This window comes from Arachis hypogaea, chromosome 14 (assembly GCF_003086295.3).
Source record: "Arachis hypogaea cultivar Tifrunner chromosome 14, arahy.Tifrunner.gnm2.J5K5, whole genome shotgun sequence".
Classification (NCBI taxonomy): domain Eukaryota; kingdom Viridiplantae; phylum Streptophyta; class Magnoliopsida; order Fabales; family Fabaceae; genus Arachis; species Arachis hypogaea.
In genome coordinates, this window is record NC_092049.1 from 29968069 (window position 1) to 29989471 (window position 21403).

At 35.8% G+C, this 21403-nt stretch overlaps 1 protein-coding gene and 1 non-coding gene across 12 annotated transcripts; one reads left to right on the forward strand and one right to left on the reverse strand.

Moving 5' to 3' along the window:
* The first annotated feature begins 2091 nt into the window (after positions 1 to 2091).
* On the forward strand, positions 2092 to 2199 carry LOC112745840 (small nucleolar RNA R71). Its single transcript, XR_003173748.1, has one exon. It is a non-coding gene; the product is annotated as a small nucleolar RNA R71 (small nucleolar RNA).
* A 7272-nt stretch (positions 2200 to 9471) lies between these two features.
* On the reverse strand, positions 9472 to 14243 carry LOC112741908 (mRNA-decapping enzyme-like protein). 11 transcript variants are annotated; one of them, XM_072214038.1, is made up of 14 exons: positions 13989 to 14243; positions 13728 to 13858; positions 13579 to 13613; positions 13254 to 13362; positions 13110 to 13172; positions 12955 to 13017; positions 12696 to 12821; positions 12254 to 12395; positions 12008 to 12044; positions 11825 to 11884; positions 10938 to 11014; positions 10207 to 10235; positions 9983 to 10109; positions 9472 to 9834 (listed from the first exon to the last, which is right to left on the reverse strand). In XM_072214038.1, exons 7-10 carry the CDS (start codon positions 12724 to 12726, stop codon positions 11846 to 11848), a joined length of 249 nt encoding a protein of 82 aa, XP_072070139.1. In that variant the 5' UTR covers positions 12727 to 12821; positions 12955 to 13017; positions 13110 to 13172; positions 13254 to 13362; positions 13579 to 13613; positions 13728 to 13858; positions 13989 to 14243; the 3' UTR covers positions 9472 to 9834; positions 9983 to 10109; positions 10207 to 10235; positions 10938 to 11014; positions 11825 to 11845. The 11 variants fall into 11 exon arrangements, 9 of the variants coding, with proteins under 9 accessions (XP_072070139.1, XP_072070134.1, XP_072070136.1 ...); XR_011870853.1 differs by lacking the exon at positions 10207 to 10235 and having other exon boundaries at positions 12008 to 12089; XM_072214033.1 differs by lacking the exon at positions 12008 to 12044.
* Positions 14244 to 21403: the final 7160 nt, after the last annotated feature.

Genomic DNA, 21403 nt, shown 5'->3' on the forward strand with positions numbered 1-21403 from the left:
TGAAAAGGTGTGAAGAAGAGAGAGAGTGAGTTAAGGTTGGTGGGGATCCTGTGGGGTCCACAGATCCTGAGGTGTCAAGAATTTCTCATCCCTGCACCAATTAGGCTTGCAAAATGCCCTTTGATGCGAATCCTGGCGTTAAACGCCAGTCTGGTGCCCATTTCTGGTGTTAAATGCCCAGAATGGTGCCAGACTGGGTATTTAATGCCCATTCTGCTGCCCTTACTGGCGTTTAAATGCCAGTAGGCTTCTCCTCCAAGGTGTGCTATTTTTCTTTCTATTTTTCAGTTTGTTTTTGCTTTTTCAATTGTTTTTGTGACTTCACATGATCATCAACCTACAGAAAACATAAAATAACAATGGAAAATAGAAATTTAACATAGATAAGTAAAATTGGGTTGCCTCCTAACAAGCGCTTCTTTAATGTCAGTAGCTTGACAGTGGGCTCTCATGGAGCCTCATAGATACTTAGAGCATGATGATGGCCTCTTAACACCAAACTTAGAGTTTGAATGTGGGGGTTTTGTTTGACTCTGCATTGAGAGAAGCTTTTCATGCTTTTTCTCCATGGTTACAGAGGGAGATCTTTGAGCTTTAAACACAAGGGAGTCCTCATTTACTTGAAGGACCAATTCTTCTCTGTCAACATTAATCACAGCTTTTACTGTGGCTAGGAAGGGTCTGCCAAGGATGATGGATTCATCCATACACTTCCTAGTGTCTAGGACTATGAAATCAGCAAGGATGTAGTGGTCTTCAACCTTTACCAAGACATCCTCTACAAGTCCATAAGCATATTTCCTTGAATTGTCTACCATCTCTAGTGAGATTCTTGCAGCTTGTACCTCAAGTATCCCTAGCTTCTCCATTACAGAGAGAGGCATGAGGTTTATGCTTGACCCTAGGTCACACAGAGCCTTTTCAAAGTTCATGGTGCCTATGGTGCAAGGTATTGAGAACTTTTTAGGATCTTGTCTCTTTAGAGGTAATTCCTGCCTATTCAAGTCATCCAGTTCTTTGGTGAGCAAGGAGGGGTTCATCCTCCCAAGTCTCATTACCAAATAACTTAGCATTTAACTTCATGATTGCTCCAAGATACTTAGCAACTTGCTCTTCAGTAACATCTTCATCCTCTTCAGAGGAAGAATACTCATCAGAGCTCATGAATGGCAAAAGTAAATTTAATGGAATCTCTATGGTCTCAGTATGAGCCTCAGATTCCCATGGTTCCTCATTAGGGAAATCCTTGGAGACCAGTGGACGTCCATTGAGGTCTTCTTCAGTGGAGATCACTGCCTCTTCCTCCTCTCCAAGTTCGGCCATGTGGGTTATGTTGATGGCCTTGCACTCTCCTTTTGAATTCTCTTCTGTATTGCTTGGAAGAGTACTAAGAGGGAGTTCAGTAACTTTCTTGCTCAACTGACCCACTTGTGCCTCCAAATTTCTAATGGAGGACCTTGTTTCAGTCATGAAACTTTGAGTGCTTTTAATTAGATCAGAGACTATGGTTGCTAAGTCAGAGTGGTTCTGCTTAGAATTCTCTGTCTGTTGCTGAGAAGATGATGGAAAAAGCTTGCTATTGCTAAACCTATTTCTTCCACCATTATTGTTGTTGAAGCCTTGTTGAGGCCTCTGTTGATCCTTCCATGAGAGGTTTGGATGATTTTTCCATGAAGGATTATAGGTGTTTCCATAGGATTCTCCCATGTAATTCATCTCTTCCATTGCTGGGTTCTCAGAATCATAAGCTTCTTCATCAGATGAAGCTTCTTTGGTACTGACTGTTGCTTCTTGAATTCCAGATAGACTTTGAGAAATCATATTGACTTGCTGAGTCAATATTTTGTTCTGAGCTAATATGGCATTCAGAGTATCAATTTCAAGAACTCCTTTTTTCTTACTTGTCCCATTATTCACAGGATTCCTTTCAAAAGTGTACATGAATTGGTTAATTGCAACCATTTCAATGAGTTCTTGAGCTTCTGCAGGCGTCTTCTTCAGATGAAGAGATCCTCCAGCAGAGCTGTCCAATAACATCTTGGACAGTTCAGACAGACTATCATAGAAGATACCTATGATGCTCCATTCTGAAAGCATGTCAGAAGGACACCTTCTGATCAATTGCTTGTATCTTTCCCAAGCTTCATAGAGGGATTCACCTTCCTTCTGTCTGAAGGTTTGGACTTCCACTCTAAGCTTGCTCAATTTTTGAGGTGGAAAGAATTTTGCCAAGAAGGAATTGACTAGCTTTTCCCAAGAGTTCAGGCTGTCTTTAGGTTGTGAATCCAACCATGTTCTAGCTCTGTCTCTTACAGCAAAGGGAAAGAGCATAAGCTTATAGACCTCAGGATCAACCCCATTGGTCTTGACAGTGTTACAGATTTGCAAGAATTCAGCTAAGAACTGATGAGGATCTTCCAATGGAAGTACATGAAACTTGCAATTCTGTTGCATTAGAGAAACTAATTGAGGCTGAAGCTCAATGACAGGGATTGAGATGCTTCTCCCATAGAAGTCGGGAGTAGGTGCAGTAAAGTCACCAAGCACCTTCCTTGCATTGTTGGCATTGTTATTGTTTTCGGCTACCATGGCTTCTTGTTGTTTGAAAAGCTCTGTTAGGTCCTCTACAGAGAGTTGTACTTTAGCTTCTCTTAGCTTTCTCTTCAAGGTCCTTTCAGGTTCAGGATCAGCTTCAACAAGAATGCCCTTGTCCTTACTCCTGCTCATATGAAAAGAGAGGAGAAGAAAAATATGAAATCCTCTATGTCACAGTATAGAGATTCCTTGAGGTGTCAGAGGAAAATAAAAATAGAAGAATGAGGTAGAAAAGAGAGAATTTGAACTTATCAAGAGGGACAGAGTTCGAATTACTGATAATGGAGAAGTGTTAACCCTTTAAATAGAAGGATGTGAGAAGAGGATAAGAATTTTCGAAAATAAAGTGAAAAGATTTTGAAATAATTAAAAGAAATTTTGAAAATATGGTAGATGATTTTTGAAAACTAAGACTGAAAAAGAAATTAAGTGATTTTTGAAAAATATTTTGGAATTAGAAATCAAAAAGATATGATAGAAAAAAATTAATTTTTTAAAAAAAAAGATGTGATTGAGAAGATATGATTGAGAATCAAATTAAAGAAAGAATTTTTTAAAATTAAAGTTGATTACTTGACTAACAAGAAATTAGAAGATATGATTCTAGAATTAAAACTTTTGATCCTTTCTTAATAGGCAAGTAACAACTTGAAAATTTTGAATTAAATCATTAATTGTAGCAAGGATTTTCGAAATTAGTAATAAATAAAAAAATGGAAAGAAATTGATTTTGAAAAGATATGATTGAAAATATATGATTTGAAAAAGATTTGATTTTGAAAAATTATGAAAATTTGGAAAAGATTTGAATTAAAAATAAAATCTTCCCTCTAGTGTCCTCCTGGCTTTAAACGCCCAAAATGGCATCCATTCTGGCGTTTAACGTCCAAAATGCTACCTTTTTGGGCGTTTAACGCCCAGCCAGGTACCTTGGTTGGCGTTTAAACGCCAGTTTTCCTTCTTCACTGGGCGTTTTGAACGCCCAGCTTTTTTTGTGTAATTCCTCTGCTGCATGTTCTGAATCTTCAATTCTCTGTATTATTGACTAATCTAAGCAACAAGATGAACCGTCAGTTGTCCAAACTCGAACAATCCCCGGAAACGGCGCCAAAAACTTGGTGCACAAAATTGTGATCATCAACGGCACCAACAACTTGGTACGCACAATTGTAATCTCAACTCTTTGTCACAACTCCACACAACTAACCAGCAAGTGCATTGGGTCATCCAAGTAATAAACCTTACGTGAGTAAGAGTCAATCCCACGGAGATTGTCGGCTTGAAGCAAGCTATGGTCATCTTAAAAATCTTAGTCAGGCAGAATCAAATGGTTATGGAGAATTGATAATTAAAAGATGAATAAAATATAAAATAGGATAGAGATACTTATGTAATTCATTGGTGAGAATTTCAGATAAGCGTATGAAGATGCTTTGTTCCTTCTAAACTTCTGCTTTCCTATTGCCTTCATCCAATCATTCATACTCCTTTCCATGGCAAGCTTTATGTTGGGCATCACCGTTGTCAATGGCTACTTCCCGTCCTCTCAGTGAAAATGGTCCAAATGCGCTATCACCGCATGGCTAATCATCTGTCGGTTCTCGATCATGTTGGAATAGGATCCATTGATCCTTTTGCGTCTGTCACACGCCCAACACTCGCGAGTTTGAAGCTCGTCACAGTCATCCCTTCTCAGACCCTACTCGGAATACCAAAGACAAGGTTTAGACTTTCCGGATCTCAGGAATGGCTGCCAATAATTCTAGCCTATACCATGAAGGTTTTAATCTTAGATTAGAAACCCAAGAGATACACATTCAAGCTTGATTGCATGTAGAACGGAAGTGGTTGTCAGGCACGCATTCATAGGTGAGAATGATGATGAGTGTCACGGATCATCACATTCATCATGTTGAAGAGCGAATGGATATCTTAGAACAGAAATAGGCGTGAATTGAATAGAAAAATAGTAGTACTTTGCATTAATTCATGAAGAACAGCAGAGCTCCACACCTTAATCTATGGTGTGTAGAAACTCCATTGTTGAAAATACATAAGAACAAAGTCTAGGCATGGCCAAATGGCCAGCCTCCAAAAGCGTCTAAGATAGCATAAGACTTCTCAAAGATTAAAAATACAATAGCAAAAGGTCCTATTTATAGGGAACTAGTAGCCTAGGGTTTACAGAAATAAGTAATTAATGCAGAAATTTTCTTCCGGGCCCACTTAGTGTGTGCTTGGGCTGAGCATTGAAGCTTTCACCTGTAGAGACTTTTCTTGGAGTTAAATGCCAGCTTTTGTGCCAGTTTGGGCGTTTAACTCCAGCTTTTCTGCCAGTTCTGGCGTTTTGACGCCAGAATTTATGTGCTGACTTGGAACGCCAGTTTGGGCCATCAAATCCCGAGCAAAGTATAGACTATTATATATTGCTGGAAAGTCCAGGATGTCTACTTTCCAACGCAATTGACAGTGCGCCAATTGGGCTTTTGTAGCTCCAGAAAATCTACTTCGAGTGTAGGGAGGTCAGAATCCAATAGCATCTGTAGTCCTTTTTCAGCCCCTGAATCAGATTTTTGCTCAGGTCCCTTAATTTCAGCCAGAAAATACCTGAAATCACAGAAAAATATACAAACTCATAGTAAAGTTCCAAAATATGATTTTTATTTAAAAACTAATAAAAACATAATAAAAACTAACTAAAATATGCTAAAAATACACTAAAAACAATGCCAAAAAGCGTATAAATTATCCGCTCGTCAGTCTTCTATAATACTTCTCTGTATATCTTTTCTTGTCTTAGAGTTTTCATGCAAATGTTCACAGATATAAAATTTCATTACATGATCACACCATCAATTCTGTATTTCTCTTAATCTCACTTGTTTTAAAGCTTAACAACTTCTTCAACTTTTTTTAACAACTCTTAATTGCATACTCAAGGCATTGGATGTAAGCAATTTCATTTATTGAACTCATTGATACTGAAAGAAAAACTATATGAGACTAGAGACAGAAGCTAAAGGAAACTAGAGATAAAAACTAAATAAAACTAGGACATTAACCAAGTTAAACTAAAAACAAGACTCAAACATGCACATATTAAAACAGATAAGTTCACACTTGTAGATAACTTGAAGATAAAGGAAACATAAAGAAACAAAGGAACTTAACCACTCATCACTATCATTTTTATCATTGGGTTCATTGGTTCTTGGCTCCAAAACATTGGTCCTTGTCTCTTCATGGGTCCTTGGCTCCCAAAACCATTGATCTTCATTGGCTTTTCGCACTCTCTCCTCATGAATAAGCTGTACCTGGCTCATGTCATGTACAAGCCTGTTTACTACTCTTGGGTATGGTGGTAGAGTTGGATTCACTTCCTGAAGACCTGCACATAGGTAGCCTAGCTTGGCTTGAATATTCAGCTTATTAGCTTCTACTTGGTTTTTGTGTCTACATTCTTCTAACCCCATGAACTCCTTAAACTCTCTATTTTGTCGTGCTTGTTGCTCTGCAATGTTCGAGAGAGTTGTTTGGATTTGACTCCAATCAAAGGCTTGTTGAGCAGAAGATTGATGAGGGACTTGTTGACTTGACCCCTCTTGGAAGTGAAGAGCTTGAGGTTGAGATGAGGGTGGAAGAGATTGTAGCCTTTCTTCTTCTTATGCTTGTTGAGGGATTACTCCTTTCACTTTTTCCATGGATCTTTTGGTAATTGGTCTCTATACTGGGATGGGGATATCATTCTCAATAAAAAAACCCAGCAGCCTTACAGAGGCGATGAATGACATTTGGAAAACCCAGAAAAGAATTTGGAAATGAGTTTGAGGCAAGATGATATAATTCCTGAGGGATGATCCTTTCCACTTTTACTGATTCCAATCTTAATGTAATGAATCATGACAGCTTTGGCCATGGTGACTTCTGAGCAGTTGCTTGTGGGCGTGATAGATCGCAACCCCTTGCTATAAGCTTTAAGTCACTCCTTCTCAATTGAATTAGCTTGCCTTCGCATACCTAACCCATTGTGCTCCTGGCAGACAAATATCTTTGACCACATCCTCATACCTTTGGTCATTATTCTTCAATCTATCATGGAAGGTTATTCCCGATGATGCAGAGGCAAAAACTCTCAAACAGAGAATTCTCCTGATACTTTCTAGATTGAAGTCAATCTCTTTTTCTCTCACATAGATTTTGAAGGTCAGAGGTTTCTTAGTAAGATTCTGCTCATCAGTGAGCCATGCATTGGTTAAGAACTGTTGCACCAATAATTGTCCCATCTTCGGGTGTGGGTCACTTAAAATATGCCATCCCCTCCTTATGATCTATTTATAGATTTCAGGGTACTCTCCCTCTTTTAGCTTGAAAGGTACTTCGGCTATGACTTTCTTTTTGCACGTCCAATTGTAGAATTGGTCCTCATGTACCTTAGCGATGAACCTCATTGAATCAAATGAACGGTAGCTGGTTCCTTCCCTTTTCGCTTGTTTGATGAAGATGGTTGTGTTGTAGGTGCCATGTCTCTTTGATAGAGCTCGCTCAATCCAACACCAAACTTAAAAAAGTGTGCTTGTCCTTAAGCAAGGAAAAAAAGAAGAGTAGTGAAGAACAAGAAAGTAAGGGTTGTTAGAAAGGAAATGAGGAATAAAGATAGGAGGGAAGGCAGTGAACCAAGGGAGTATGAAATGAAGAGTGATAAAAGGTTATTGAGCCATGGAAGAGTGTAACTAAATATTGAGTGAGGGTGAATGATGGAGTTGAAAGTAGACATGTATTTATAGGGTGAAAGAGGTAAGGCAAAGGATGGTGAGGATTGAAAATTACAATCCAATGGTGCATTTGGGGTTGGGGTTCAAACAAACGGTGGGAATGGGGCAAAACTGGGAAGAACTTGGGTGGTATGTGGCCTATGCATGTAGGTTTAGAAATACGTAAAGACAACAAATTTTATTGAGTGGTCCCAAGGAGAATTGAAGTTTGAATCTTGTGAGGGCCATGCATGCATATTGCTATAGGGATAGAGACCAAAGGGTAAGACATTGAAAGACTTATGAATACATGTGATGCACGGATAGTGTTCCGAGAGTTACTTGAAATGTTGAGGTCGATCTCGGACGAGACCTTTTGGTTCGGTTGAGTCTGCCGTGTCTGACTTGTTGGAGTTGAGGTGTCGCCGGTTCTTGGCCACAGGGGGGTGGTGGTACCTGCAAGAGACTCCAATGCTTAAATCAGTACGGGCTTTAGGCAGGTTTTTAGTGGAATTGGAATATGAGTTATACTTGGGTGCTCTTGTGTATTTATAGTAGAGTTGACGGCCTCCCTTAAGATGGGATCGTTATCTTATCTTATCTTTCGTGGGTGAGGTCATATCTTTTTGCATCCGCTTTCCTCTAGGCGGTGGCTCTTTGATTTGGGCCTCGTCGGGGCCTCTTTGGAGGTCTTCCGAGCTCTTTCCGAAGAGATCGGTATTGGACCAACCTTTCACGAGGTCGGTCTGAAAGAACTGAAGATTGATGGTTTAGAAGTTATAGTAAACTCTCGTTGTAAGTATAGTTACTAAACCAAACAATCAACCTTTCTTACAAAAGTTTTGGTTGTCACAAGTAACAAACCCCTTTTAAAATTGATAACCGAGTATTTAAACCTCGGGTCGTCTTCTCAAGGAATTGTAGGGAGGTGTTCTTATTATTGGTTGTGAGTTTGTAAATTGGGGGTTTTTAATGTATAAGATAAAAAGCGAGAATAGTAAATGGCAAGAAAGTAAATTGTATTAATTTAAATAGATAATAAAACTCTTGGCAAGGTATAAGAACTGGAAGTCCTATCCTTATCAATTGTGATGAGAATTGGATTTTAATCCCACTTTGTTAACCTCTAACTATGAAGGTAAATCAAGTGGATTAATTAGCTTAATCCTCAGGTCCTAGTCAATCCCTATGGAAAGACTAGAGTTATTGGAGCAACTCCCAATTTCAACCACTGCTTTATTTGACAGCTCAAGCATTACCAATTACTTAACCAAAGCCAAAAGGGAGAATTCTAAATTAAATTAAAAGCATTCATGTAAATAAAGCAAAGCAAAATTAAATCTGAAAATACCTCAAATTGCATTAATAAAAGAAATCAAATCTAACATGAATATTCATAAATTAATTAGGAGACTAAATAAAAGGTAAAATTGAACTTGATAAAAAGAAACAATCCTGAAAGCAAAGAAATCCTAACACTACAAAAATTCTGGTAAAAACGGCGGTTTTTTTTTTTGGTATTTACGGCGGTTTGAACTGCCATTATTACCAATAATTGCGGTTTCGTAAAGCGACGTAATTCTGGGCGCCATTCTGGTTATTACGGCGGTTTTCTGAAAACCGCCACAATTCCCTGGGTTAAAATGGCGGTTTTTGAATAGGTTAAAATGGCGGTTCGAACCGCCGTTATTTCCAGGGTTAAAATGGCGGTTCTTGGATAGGTTAAAATGGCGGTTTGAACCGCCATTATTACCCTGATAGAATGGCATTTTGGTTGGTTAAAATGGGGGTTCAAACCGCCATTATTTCCAGGGTTAAAATGGCAGTTTTTGGATAGGTTAAAACGGCGGTTTGAACCGCCGTTATTACCTTGACAGTGTCATTTTGGTTGGTTAAAACGGCATTTTTGAACCGCCATTTTTACCCTGACAGTAGCGTTTTGATTGGTTAAAATGGCATTTTTGAACCGCTATTTTACCCTGACAGTGACATTTTTTATCGCTTAAAAAAATAATTTTTACCGCCATTTTTATCGCGTTAAATAAATAATTTTGTGATTAAAATTTCACAATAGCAAAAAATCATAATCCATAAATGAAATATTATATAACTCATAAACAAAATATTAATCTAATATGTAATTTTTATTATTGAAAATCAAAAGTAATAACTCCTATACAAAACCTTGTCTTACTAAACTTACCAAAATACAAACATTGCAATAAACACTAATCAGTCAAATCTACCACTTTCAGTTCCTTAAAATATGTTAATATCTAATAATGTATTTAAACCATCTAATAAGTGCTGTCTTTTTCATCTAATACAAGACAAGTAGCTTAGCTAAGTGATGATGAATAAGATTTGGAGGCCAAAAATTTCCTCCTTTTGTAATTAACTTTAAAACAAGCCTGTCTTAGTTTCTTGATCTCTTGTGTGAGTTTCATCCCGGGAACTTGCTCCAACATCTTTGTTTCTTGCTCCAACACTCCAAGCACCAACACAAATAACAAATAATCTTTCAGCGCAGTGAGAGGTAGACAACAAATAATCTTAGAAATAATATCCTTACTAAGACTGCTAGTTAATCTTCTCATTATTTTTGTAGATAACTAGTTAAGTGAATGCCTACTAACCTCAACTTAAGGTGACTCTATTAACTTGAAATTGACTTCAAATTGTGCTCTAGTTTAGAGGTATTGCATCGTTCAGGAGAGCTAGAATGAGCAGTGACACACTCCACAGTCCTAACCCTCTTCCTCTCTGAGTGAATGAGAATAGCAGCAGAAATCAGATACAGGATAAGTAATTTCTGCATTTTTCCATTTTATATAACAAATAATGAGGCCTTGGCTTATACATTAACAAGAGTTGAAGAAGATCTAAACCCTGTTTCACATGAAAAATTATCACCAACAGATTCATATTAGTTAAAGCAAGTTAGTTAGTTATCTAAATAATCAAACAGCTCATTTACATAAGAACACTGAGACACACTATCTATTTTCAATTAATTCTTTTTAATACTTGATTTATGGTTATTTGATTAGTAAGAATGTTAGCAAAATTGTGTGCAATATCAGAAGTATTTAATAAATGAAAACAAGCAAAGTAGCAGCAAATATAATAAATATAAAAACAGAGGAATTTAGCAATGCCATTCCAGAGGACTACATTAAAACCAACCAAGATTCATCAAAGAATTAAAGAAAGAATAAATTTTATAACCCAAAACACAACTCTTCCCTCATCCCATTAAGCATAAAATTTCTTAAATCTATGAGCAGGAAAAAAAACTTACTCAAATTATGACTCAACATGAATAATTTTTCAACAAAACCCAGAAATTGCACAGTAATTAGGAAGCTCAGAAGCCATGGTGAGCGATATTCTCAAGAAACAAAACAGTAAGGAACAATTAGAGAATGTTGTGCCGTGTTGCAAACCAAATCAAATAAAATTGAGCTCAAAAACGAACAAAGTTTCAAACTTTGATACAACATCATGATGTGTAATAAGCATGTAAAATATAAAAAAATAAAAATAAAAAGAGAAAAAACCTCAGAAACAATAAAGGGTAACTGAATTTACCTGCAAAAGGGTTGAAGATTGATGATTGTTTGGTTTTCTGTTTCTGCGACTACAATGAAAATGGAAATTTGGAACAACTGAACAAGAACAAGGAACAGAAAAACCAAGCAAGTTAGTTAGTTAGTTATCTAAATATTTTAAAACATATATCTAATATGTCTTCTCAAAAATGGCTATGGTGGTGCAATATCTAAATGACAGTGACTGGTTATAGAAGAAAAATGGCCACTAGGAAAATAAAGTGGATGCCATTGCAGCAATGCTATTATTTGTTGTTTCCACATTCCCAAAAATACACATAATATTATTTCATTTAACGGATCCATTGATGCATATAGGATGATGAATCCTTCTCATCATCATGTTAATTTTTTACATAATTTTATTATCACGTATAATTTTTTTTAATCTTTTACTTAAAATTTGAGACTTAAACAAACTAAAATAAGTAACATTAGAAAATAAATAATAAATATAACAAAAAATCACATATAATGAAGTTATATTAATGATTGATTATTGATGTATCCATTATTGTAGTGATAAGGGTATGCATGCATGCCTATGAGATGGTGCAGCTAAATAGATAAAACCCACTAACCCAGTGAACTTTAAAAGCTTCACTGCCCCTTGTATTTTAGCCTCAGCTTCTTTTTCTATACCCATACTAAACCATATCCAATTATAATAATTTCATATCCAAATTTAGGAATCTTCAACCAAAATAAGAAAGAGATAGATGATGATGAGCTTATGATAATGCAGAATGAGTATAGATAGATAGAGATTTTGAGTGGGTTCAGAATTAGTGCATGTAATTTCATAATGGATGACACATTTTTCCTTCTTTTCTTTTTCATGATTATGACATATTATTAAAGGCAAACCTATCTGATGAGAGTTGAATATTAGCTTTGCTTGCCAGCCCGGTGACAGAGGTGAAAGAACTGCATAATATGAAGCAACAAAGGAAAAATGTATTTATCATCGGATGTTAATAATTAAATAATCAGCTTGCATTTTGGGTCAAATGAAGAAAAGGGAAAGTAAAGACAGAGCGAAGGCATTACTGCATTTGGAGGTATCTTTGAGTATTCAGAAAGTATCCTGTAGATAGAGGGTTAAACATCCTTCCCAATTACACAAGGTACACTACAATCCAACAAAACCCCCATCCCAAAAGAGGAAATAAAAACATGTGTGCACACACGCAAATATAAAATCAACAGAATCCTGATATAAATTAGCATCTAAAGTTTGAAAGCATTAAGCAAGAAAGATTACATAAATAACTTGAACAACAAAAATTAAGATACCTATTAAAGAGATTTGCAACTTCTTCACATTCATCTTCATTGTAAAACCATATACCATTAACTTCTTGAGCCGCATTCCGATATAATAGGTATGGCTTCTTAAGTTCATACTCAAAATCCAATAGATTCTCTACTAGGTTGTCTGTCAGAACAAATATTACAAAGAAAGTTGCAAATCAGAAAACTGATAGCACAAATCAGGCACACAGATGAATGAGAGCAGAGCACTAGTACATTTATATTTCTCCAAACAATGAGGAAATAATAAATCAAGCACTGCCAAAAAGAGAATATGCGATCTACAGCAACAATAATGCAAAATATATTTGAATGATTGAATCTATCCAGCACTGAACATTAATTAGCATTTAGCGGTTAATCTTGGAACTAAAAACACCACGAAATGGATTCAATTAAAAAAAAAAAAAACACAAATCCGAACCTGTATTTTGTCGATTCATTATCAGATGCATTTTTCATTATCGGTGGAGTGAACGCCCTCAGATCAAAGACCTCATTGTATTTCCCTCTTCCCACCTTCCTCACAACCTCGTAGTCATCTTGCTCCCTGCAACTCATGAACTCAATTTTTTAAACATACATTAAATAAACAAAATAGGAATTCAAATTGATAGGAAGGTAACTAAAGCAAATTCATTCCCTTCTTTCCCACTTTAAGAAGAATAGATAGTTAATTTTACCTCCCTGTAAGCATGAATGCATTGAAGAAGTGGCTCCTTAGCCTTGAGGTTACTTTTTCCTTCCTGCTTTGCAAAATAACACCAGAAATTATTAATGTATCTCATAAAAGTTAAAAGTTAAATCCTTGCTTATGTACTAAGGCTTAGAATCTGACTTGAATTTCCAGCAGTTCTTGCTTTGCTACCTCCACCGATGATAAAGTACTGAATGATTGCAACTGTGAAAAACCACAATTCTATTTTAATAGACATGCATAAGAGAAGAGGAATAGTGAATGCACAGCCAATAAAATACAGACCAATATGAGCAGCGCTGCTTGGGCTTCCTTTCTGGAATCTCCCGGTGCACTGTGTTTCTTCAACTTGTCTTTTTGTTTCAATACTCTATCTAAATATTAACGTGCAATCCTGAGACGGAACAAGGAATCGGAGAGAACATCAAGGAACAGCCGCTAAGTTCCTCAAAGCATGAACATAGATTAATGTCACAGGAATTATCGTTAAGTGCATTATCATTAAAACTGCATAGTAACAATGAAAGGATAATTGGAATTAGAAAAAGAAACAAGCCTAAGATAATTTGATTTAGTTTTGATATTCAAAAAATTGTTCCCAATTTTTTACCTAAAAATAAATTGAACAAGGAAGAAAATCAAAACCTGAAATTAAATAAAATAAGTAGCAGTTAGCATAGAACAATCAAAACCTAGAATCAAACGAAATAAGGTTGATGAGGAGAAGAGAAGCTCGAAGAATAGAAACTAATAGAATACCTAGCAAATCGCATCAATGGAAGCAAATGTACCATCAGAGGAGAAGCATTGACGGACATGACACCGATGGAGGGGAAGAATCATTGATGGAGGAGAAGCTCGCAGAGCAGCGGCGATGTCATTTTTGAATTCTGCCACACCAACACAACTCTCACACACATAAAACAAGGAATCGAAAGAATAGTAATAACCGAGAGGAAGTAACAAATCATGAATCAAAAGAAGATGAAGAAGAAGAGGATGAGAATTTTGTTTACAAACCTAAAAGTGAGAACGGACACGGAGAAGACGAGCTAGGGTAAGAAGCTCACACAACATAGAGCGCAGAAGTTCGATAGAGGAAAAGCTCGCATCAATGGCAGAGAAACTCACAAGAATAGAGGAGAAGCTCGCATCAATAGAGGAGAAGAAGCCACTGGAGGAGAAGCTCGTTGCTCACGACTCTCCTCTGCGATTCGCAATTAGGTTTAGTTATTACTGCCAAAATTATTAAAAGTGTCCTTCCCTTACAAATACATTATGGCGGTGACATAAAATGCCTTAATTCATGAGTATTGTGGCGTTTTTATGAAACCGCCTTAATATTAATGACATTTTAACCAATTTTTTTTGTAGTGTAAATCCTAATCCTAAGAGAGAGGAGAGAACCTTTCTCTCTAAAAACTACATCTAAAACTAAAAATTATGAATTATGAGCTTATTATTATGAATAAATGGATTCCCCCACTTTATAGCCTCTAATCTGTGTTTTCTGGGCCGCAAACTGGGTCAGAAACAGCCCAAAATTCGATGGTTGCGAATTCAAACACGCTGATTTTTCATCACTGCGACGTGGCCGCGTGGAGCACGCGTTCGCGTCACCTAGCCTCAGAGAAACTATGACATATTATATATCAAATCGAAGCTCCGGACGTTAGCTTTCTAATGCAACTGGAATCGCATCATTTGGACCTCTGTATCTCAAGTTATAGCCGTTTGAGTGCGAAGAGGTCAGGCTAGACAGCTTAGCAATTTCTCCAACTTTTTGTATTCCTTCCACTTTTGTATGCTTCCTTTCCATCCTTTGAGCCATTCCTGTTCTGTAATATCTGAAATCACTTAACAAACATATCAAGGCATCTAATGGTAATAAGAGAGGATTAGACATAGGGAACTTAAGGCCAAAGAAGCATGTTTTCAATCAAAGCACATATTTAGGAAGGTAAATGTAAAACCATGCAAATTGTATGAATAAGTGGGTAAAGAGTTGATAAAAACTACTCAATTGAGCACAAGATAAACCATAAAATAGTGGTTTATCACGGTCTTTTTCTGCGGCCGACCCGGCTTCATAACTCGGGCTGGGATATGAACAGATAGTGAGGCATGTGGGTGCACAGAGAGTGAAATGAATGCTCCAGAGAATCTCTAAGTTGGAAAATAGTTGTAGCTACTCCTACAAAATTCAAACTAAGTTAAAGAAGGAAAACAAATGATTCATAAATATAAATAAAATTAACACAACTATACATAACAAAAAGATGAAACAAGCTAATCATATCAAATAAGATGAAACAAACAAGGCAGAATAAAGCAAATGAAACTAACTAACTATAACAACTAAAATCAAACAAACTAGGGATAACAACTACAATCAAAATATGCAAGGAAACCATGCGTACGCACAAGTTACCTCTTTTGTTTTTTTTAAGAAAGAATGGTGTTAGACGCCACTTAACTGGCATGCTACAACAAGCTTGATTTTGAGGACATTTTGGTTCTGTCCCATTTTGGCATGGGACGCCACAAAACTGGCGTGAGGAGCCATAATACTGGGAGAAATTTTTGAAGCCAATTTGGGTTTTCCTAATGGAAAGTTAGATGTACAGAGTCATGCATGAGATTCTGTAATTCTATAGAATGCTTTCTTAAATGACATGCAAAAATTATAAATTATATAGAAAAGCATTATATGTATGGTTTGATCACACAAAAATCTTCTCATGCGTTTGATGCACTGCTTGACCAAACACCAAACTTATCCTTTGGATTCAATACCAAACTTGGCTCCTGCTTGGGCCAAAAAGCTATGATCCTACAACAAACTTTCTTTGCTGATATGCATCATTTATAAGTGAAAAAAATTGATAAAAGATAAGACTCAACAAGAATTTAAAGGATACTATGGTTGGGTTGCCTCCCAACAAGCGTTTCTTTATCGTCACTAGCTTGACATTGCATCTTCTCTTAGTTGAGGCTGTAGGTGACCCTTTAGTGATCCATATTTTCTCCCAAGTAATACTTTAATCTATGACCATTGACTGTGAATTTCCTCTGTTAATCTTCATCCATCTATTCAACATGACCATATGGTGAAACTTTGGTCACTAAGAATGGTCTAGGCCACCTAAACTTTAGCTTTCCAGGAAAGAATTTCAATCTAGAATTGAACAAGAGGACCTTCTAGCCAGGCTCAAACACTTTGTTTAAAATCTTTCTATCATACCACTTCTTAGTTCTCTTTTTGTATATCTTGAAACTTTCATAAGCCTCTGCTCTGAATTCCTCTAGTTCATTTAGTTAGAACAACCTCTTCTTCCCTACTGCTTGTTTCTCAAAGTTCAGGAGTTGGGTAGCCTAATATGCCTTGTGTTCTAGTTCCATTGGTAGATGACATACCTTTTCATAAACAAGTTGATAAGGTGATCTACCAATTGGTATCTTGAATGTTGTCCTCTAGGCCTACAAAGCATCATCCAATTTATTGGACCAATCTTTTCTTGAAGATCCTATAGTTTTCTCCAAGGTTCTTTTGATTTCTCTATTTGAAATCTCAACTTTTCCACTTGTTTAAAGATGGTAGGATATTGTAATCTTATGTTTTATTCCATATCTTTAGAGGAGAGAGTCTAGCTTTTTATTGCAAAAATGACTCCTACCATCATTAATCAGACTTCTTGGAACCTAATGCGTGAGTATCTTGTACTCTTTTTTCCTTTATTTTTTAGTTATTTTTAGTTAGAATTCATTAATTTTTACTGTATTTTAGTGCAAAAATCCTCTTGAATACTACTTTGAGTTGTTTTAGTGTTTTTATTATTTAAGGTGAAATTCGGAGTAGTTTGGCAAAGTTTGGAGCAAAAACGAGAAGATTTGGTGCACCCCTTTAGGCGCTAAACGCCAAGCTAGAGTTTAGCACCAGCAACATGCACAAAAAAGAAAGATTCTGCCCCCTTATGGGTGCTAAACGCCAAGCTGGCGTTTAGTGCCAGCAAGCCCAACCCGAATCCACCCTCTTAGAGTATCTTTAGTGGATTTAGCTTTTAGTTGTTATCTTTCATTTAATTTTTTTTGTAATTTTTAATTACAAACAGTATCTTTTAGTTTTAGGATTAAATATTTTATCTTATTTTCAAATCAAATTAGGTTAGATATAAAAGAAAAAAGATTCACCGTTAAAGGGAGGAGACTTCGGCACTTTTCAAAACCCTAGTTTTTCTCTGTAAGTCATGAGCTACTAAATCTTTTTGGTTAAGGTTAGGAATTCTGTTTATCTCTATAGATTGAAACTATTACTCTTCTATTTTAATTAATGAATTGATTCAATTTCAAGGATTACTTTTTGATGAGCGGATAATTTATACACTTTTTGACATTGTTTTTACATAGTTTTTAGTATAATTTAGTTAGTTTTTAGTATTTTTTTTTGTTTTTAAATAAAATTCACATTTCTGGACTTTACTATGAGTTTGTGTATTTTTCTGTAATTTTAGGTATTTTCTGGCTGAAATTGAGGGACTTGAGCAAAAATCAGATTCAGAGGTTGAAGAAGGACTGCAGATGTTGTTGGATTCTGACCTCCCTGCACTCAAAGTGGATTTTTTGGAGCTACAGAAATCCAAATGGTGCGCTCTTAATTGCGTTGGAAAGTAGACATCCAGGGCTTTCTAGCAATGTATAATATTTCATACTTTGCCCAAGTTTAGATGATGCAAATTGGCGTTCAACGCCAGTTCCATGCTGCATTCTGGAGTTAAACGCCAGAAACAGGTTGCAAAGTGGAGTTAAACGCCAGAAACAGGTTACAAACTGGCGTTTAACTCCAAGAGAAGCCTCTACACGTGTAAAGCTCAATGCTCAGCCCAAGCACACACCAAGTGGGCCCCAGAAGTAGATTTCTGCATCATTTACTCATTTCTGTGAACCCTAGTAACTAGTTTAGCATAAATAGGACTTTTTACTACTGTATTTATAGAATCTTCGGATCATTTTAGTCTTGGTTACTCCGGTTCCCCTCTGGGACCGAGACCAATGAACTCCATTATCACTTATGTATTTTCAACGGTAGAGTTTCTACACACCATAGATTAAGGTGTGGAGCTCTGCTGTTCCTCATGAATTAATACAGAGTACTATTGTTTTTCTATTCAATTCAAGCTTATTCCGATTCTAAGATATTCATTTGCACCTCAATATGAATGTGATGATCGTGACAGTCATCATCATTCTCAACCCATGAACGCGTGCCTGACAACCACTCCCGTTCTACCTTAGATTGAATGAGTATCTCTGGGATTCCTTAATCAGAGTCTTTGTGGTATAAGTTAGAATCCATGGACGACCATTCTTGAGATTCGGAAAGTCTAAACTTTGTCTGTGGTATTCCGAGTAGGATCTAGGAAGGGATGGCTGCGACGAGCTTCAAACTCGCGAGTGCTGGGCGTAGTGACAGACACAAAAGGATCAATGGATCCTATTCCAGTATGATCGAGAACCGACAGATGATTAGCCTTGCAGTGACAGCGCATTGGACCATTTTCACTGAGAGGACAGGATGTAGCCATTGACAACGGTGATGCCTAACATACAGCTTGCCATAGAAAGGAGTATGAATGATTGGATGAAGACAATAGGAAAGCAGAGGTTCAGGAGGAACGAACGCATCTCTATACGCTTATCTGAAATTCTCACCAATGAATTACATAAGTATCACTTTCTTTATTTTACATTTTATTTATCTTTTAATTATTAAATATCCATAATCAATTGAATCCCCCTGACTGAGATTTACAAGGTGACCATAGCTTGCTTCAAGCCAACAATCTCAATGGGATCGACCCTTACTCACGTAAGGTTTATTACTTGGACGACCCAGTGCACTTGCTGGTTAGTTGTGCGAAGTTGTGATAAAGAACTAAGATTATGAACGTGCGTATTGAGTTTTTAGCGCCGTTACCAAGGAATGGAACCATCACGATTTCTGCGCACCATGTTTTTGGCGCCGTTGTCGGGGATTGTTTGAGTTTGGACAACTGACGGTTTATCTTGTTGCTCAGATTAGGTAATTTTATTTTAATTTTAAGCTTTTTATTTCTTATTTTCAAAAAAAAACAAAAAAAATTTATTTTATGTTCTTCAGAATTTTTAAGAATGAATTCTAGAGTTTCATGAAGCACGTTGAAGCCTGGTTGGCTGTAAAGCCATGTCTAATTCATTTGGACCGAGGCTTCCACTTATCAGCATATGAAGTTGGATGAAGTATCAACTGTTGTATGTCTGATTTGTATCTGCTGAAGCTTGGCTGGCCATTGGCCATGTCTAGTGTTTTGGACCGGAGCTTTCACTGAAAGCTTGGCTGGCTAGTGAGCCATGTCTAATTCCTGGACCGAAGCTTTAAACTAACATTGCAGATTCCTGGAATTCTTATAAAAAAATTTTTGAAATCCTTATTTTTCTTTTTCAAATTAATTTTCGAAAAATCCAAAAAAAAATAATAAAATCATAAAAACTAAAAATTTTATGTTTCTTGTTTGAGTCTAGTGTCAATTTTAAGTTTGGTGTCAAATTGCATGTTGTTATTTTTCTTGCATTTTTCGAAAATTCATGCATTGCATTCTTCATGATCTTTAAGTTGTTCTTGATAAGTCTTCTTGTTTGATCTTTAAAATTTCTTGTTTTGTGTCTTTTCTTGTTTTTCATATGCATTTTTAATTTGTTAGTGTCTAAAAATTAAAAATCTTTAAGTTTGGTGTCTTGCATGTTTTTCTCTTCTTCAAAATTTTCAAAAATAAGTTCTTGGTATTCATCTTGACATTCAAAGTGTTCTTGGTGTTCATCTTTGCATTCAAAGTGTTCTTGCATGTTTCCTTTGTTTTGATCCAAAATTTTTATATCTTGAGTCTTTTTGATGTTTTCTCTTTCTTTATTAAAATTTAAAAATCAAAAAATATCTTTCCCTTTTTCACTCATAAATTTTCGAAAATTTGAGTTGACTTTTTCAAAACTTTTTAAAATTTAGTTGTTTCTTATGAGTCAAATCAAATTTTCAATTTAAAAATTCTATCTTTTTCAAATCTTTTTCAAAAAATCAAATCTTTTTCAATTTTTCCTTCATATTTTCGAAAACTTTATGATTGATTTTCAAAATCTTTTTCTTATTTTGTTCTAAACTTTCAAAATCTTTACTAACAATTAATGTGATTAATTCAAAATTTTTAAGTTTGTTACTTGCCTAATAAGAAAGGTTCAATCTTTAAACTCTAGAATCATATCTTTTTAGTTTCTTGTTAGTCAAGTAATCAACTTTGATTTCAAAATTCAAATCTTTTCAAATTTCTTTTTTAAATATTTTTCAAATTAAGTTTCAATCATATCTTTTTCAAAATCAATTTCAAAATCTTTTCTAACTTCTTTTCTAACTTCCTATCTTTTCAAAATTTGATTTTCAAATCTTTTTCAATTAATCACTTAACTTTTTGTTTGATTCTTATCTTTTCCAAAACTACCTAACTAATTTTCCATCTCTAACTTTCGAAAACCCCTATTCTCTTTTTCAAAAATTTCCTTTTTAATTAACTATTTATTTTAAATTTAATTTAATTTGATTCAATTTTTCTTTCTTAATTTTCGAATTCTAATTTTAATTTTAAATTAAAAACAAAAATATTTTTTTATTTTAATTTATTTTTTGAAAATTCTTCTCTCTCACCTCCTTCTAATTATTTATTTATCTACTAACACTTCTCTTCTTCTTAAGAATTCGAACCTACTCCTCACCCTTGTGTTTGGATTCTCCTTCTTCTATTCATATCCCCTTCTACTCACATAAAGGAATCTCTATACTGTGACATAGAGGATTCCATATTTTTTGTTTTCTTATTTTTCATATGAGCAGGAACAAGTTTAAGGACATTCTTGTTGAAGCTGATCCCGAACCTGAAATAACTCTGAAGAGGAAGCTAAGGGAAGCTAAAGCACAACTCTTTGGAGAAAATCTGACAGAAATTTTCGAAAAAGAAGGAGACATGGACGAAAATAATAACAATGCAAGAAAGATGCTTGGTGACTTTACTGCACCTAATTCCAATTTACATGGAAGAAGCATCTCAATCCTTGCCATTGGAGCAAACAATTTTGAGCTGAAACCTCAATTAGTTTCTCTGATGCAACAGAATTGCAAGTTTTATGGACTTCCATCCGAAGATCTCTTTCAGTTCTTAACTGAATTCTTGCAGATATGTGATACTGTTAAGACCAATGGGGTTAATCCCGAGGTCTACAGGCTTATGCTTTTCCCATTTGCTGTAAGAGACAGAGCTAGAATATGGTTGGACTCTCAACCTAAAGATAGCCTGAACTCTTGGGATAAGTTGGTCACGACTTTCTTAGCCAAGTTCTTTCCTCCTCAAAAGCTTAGT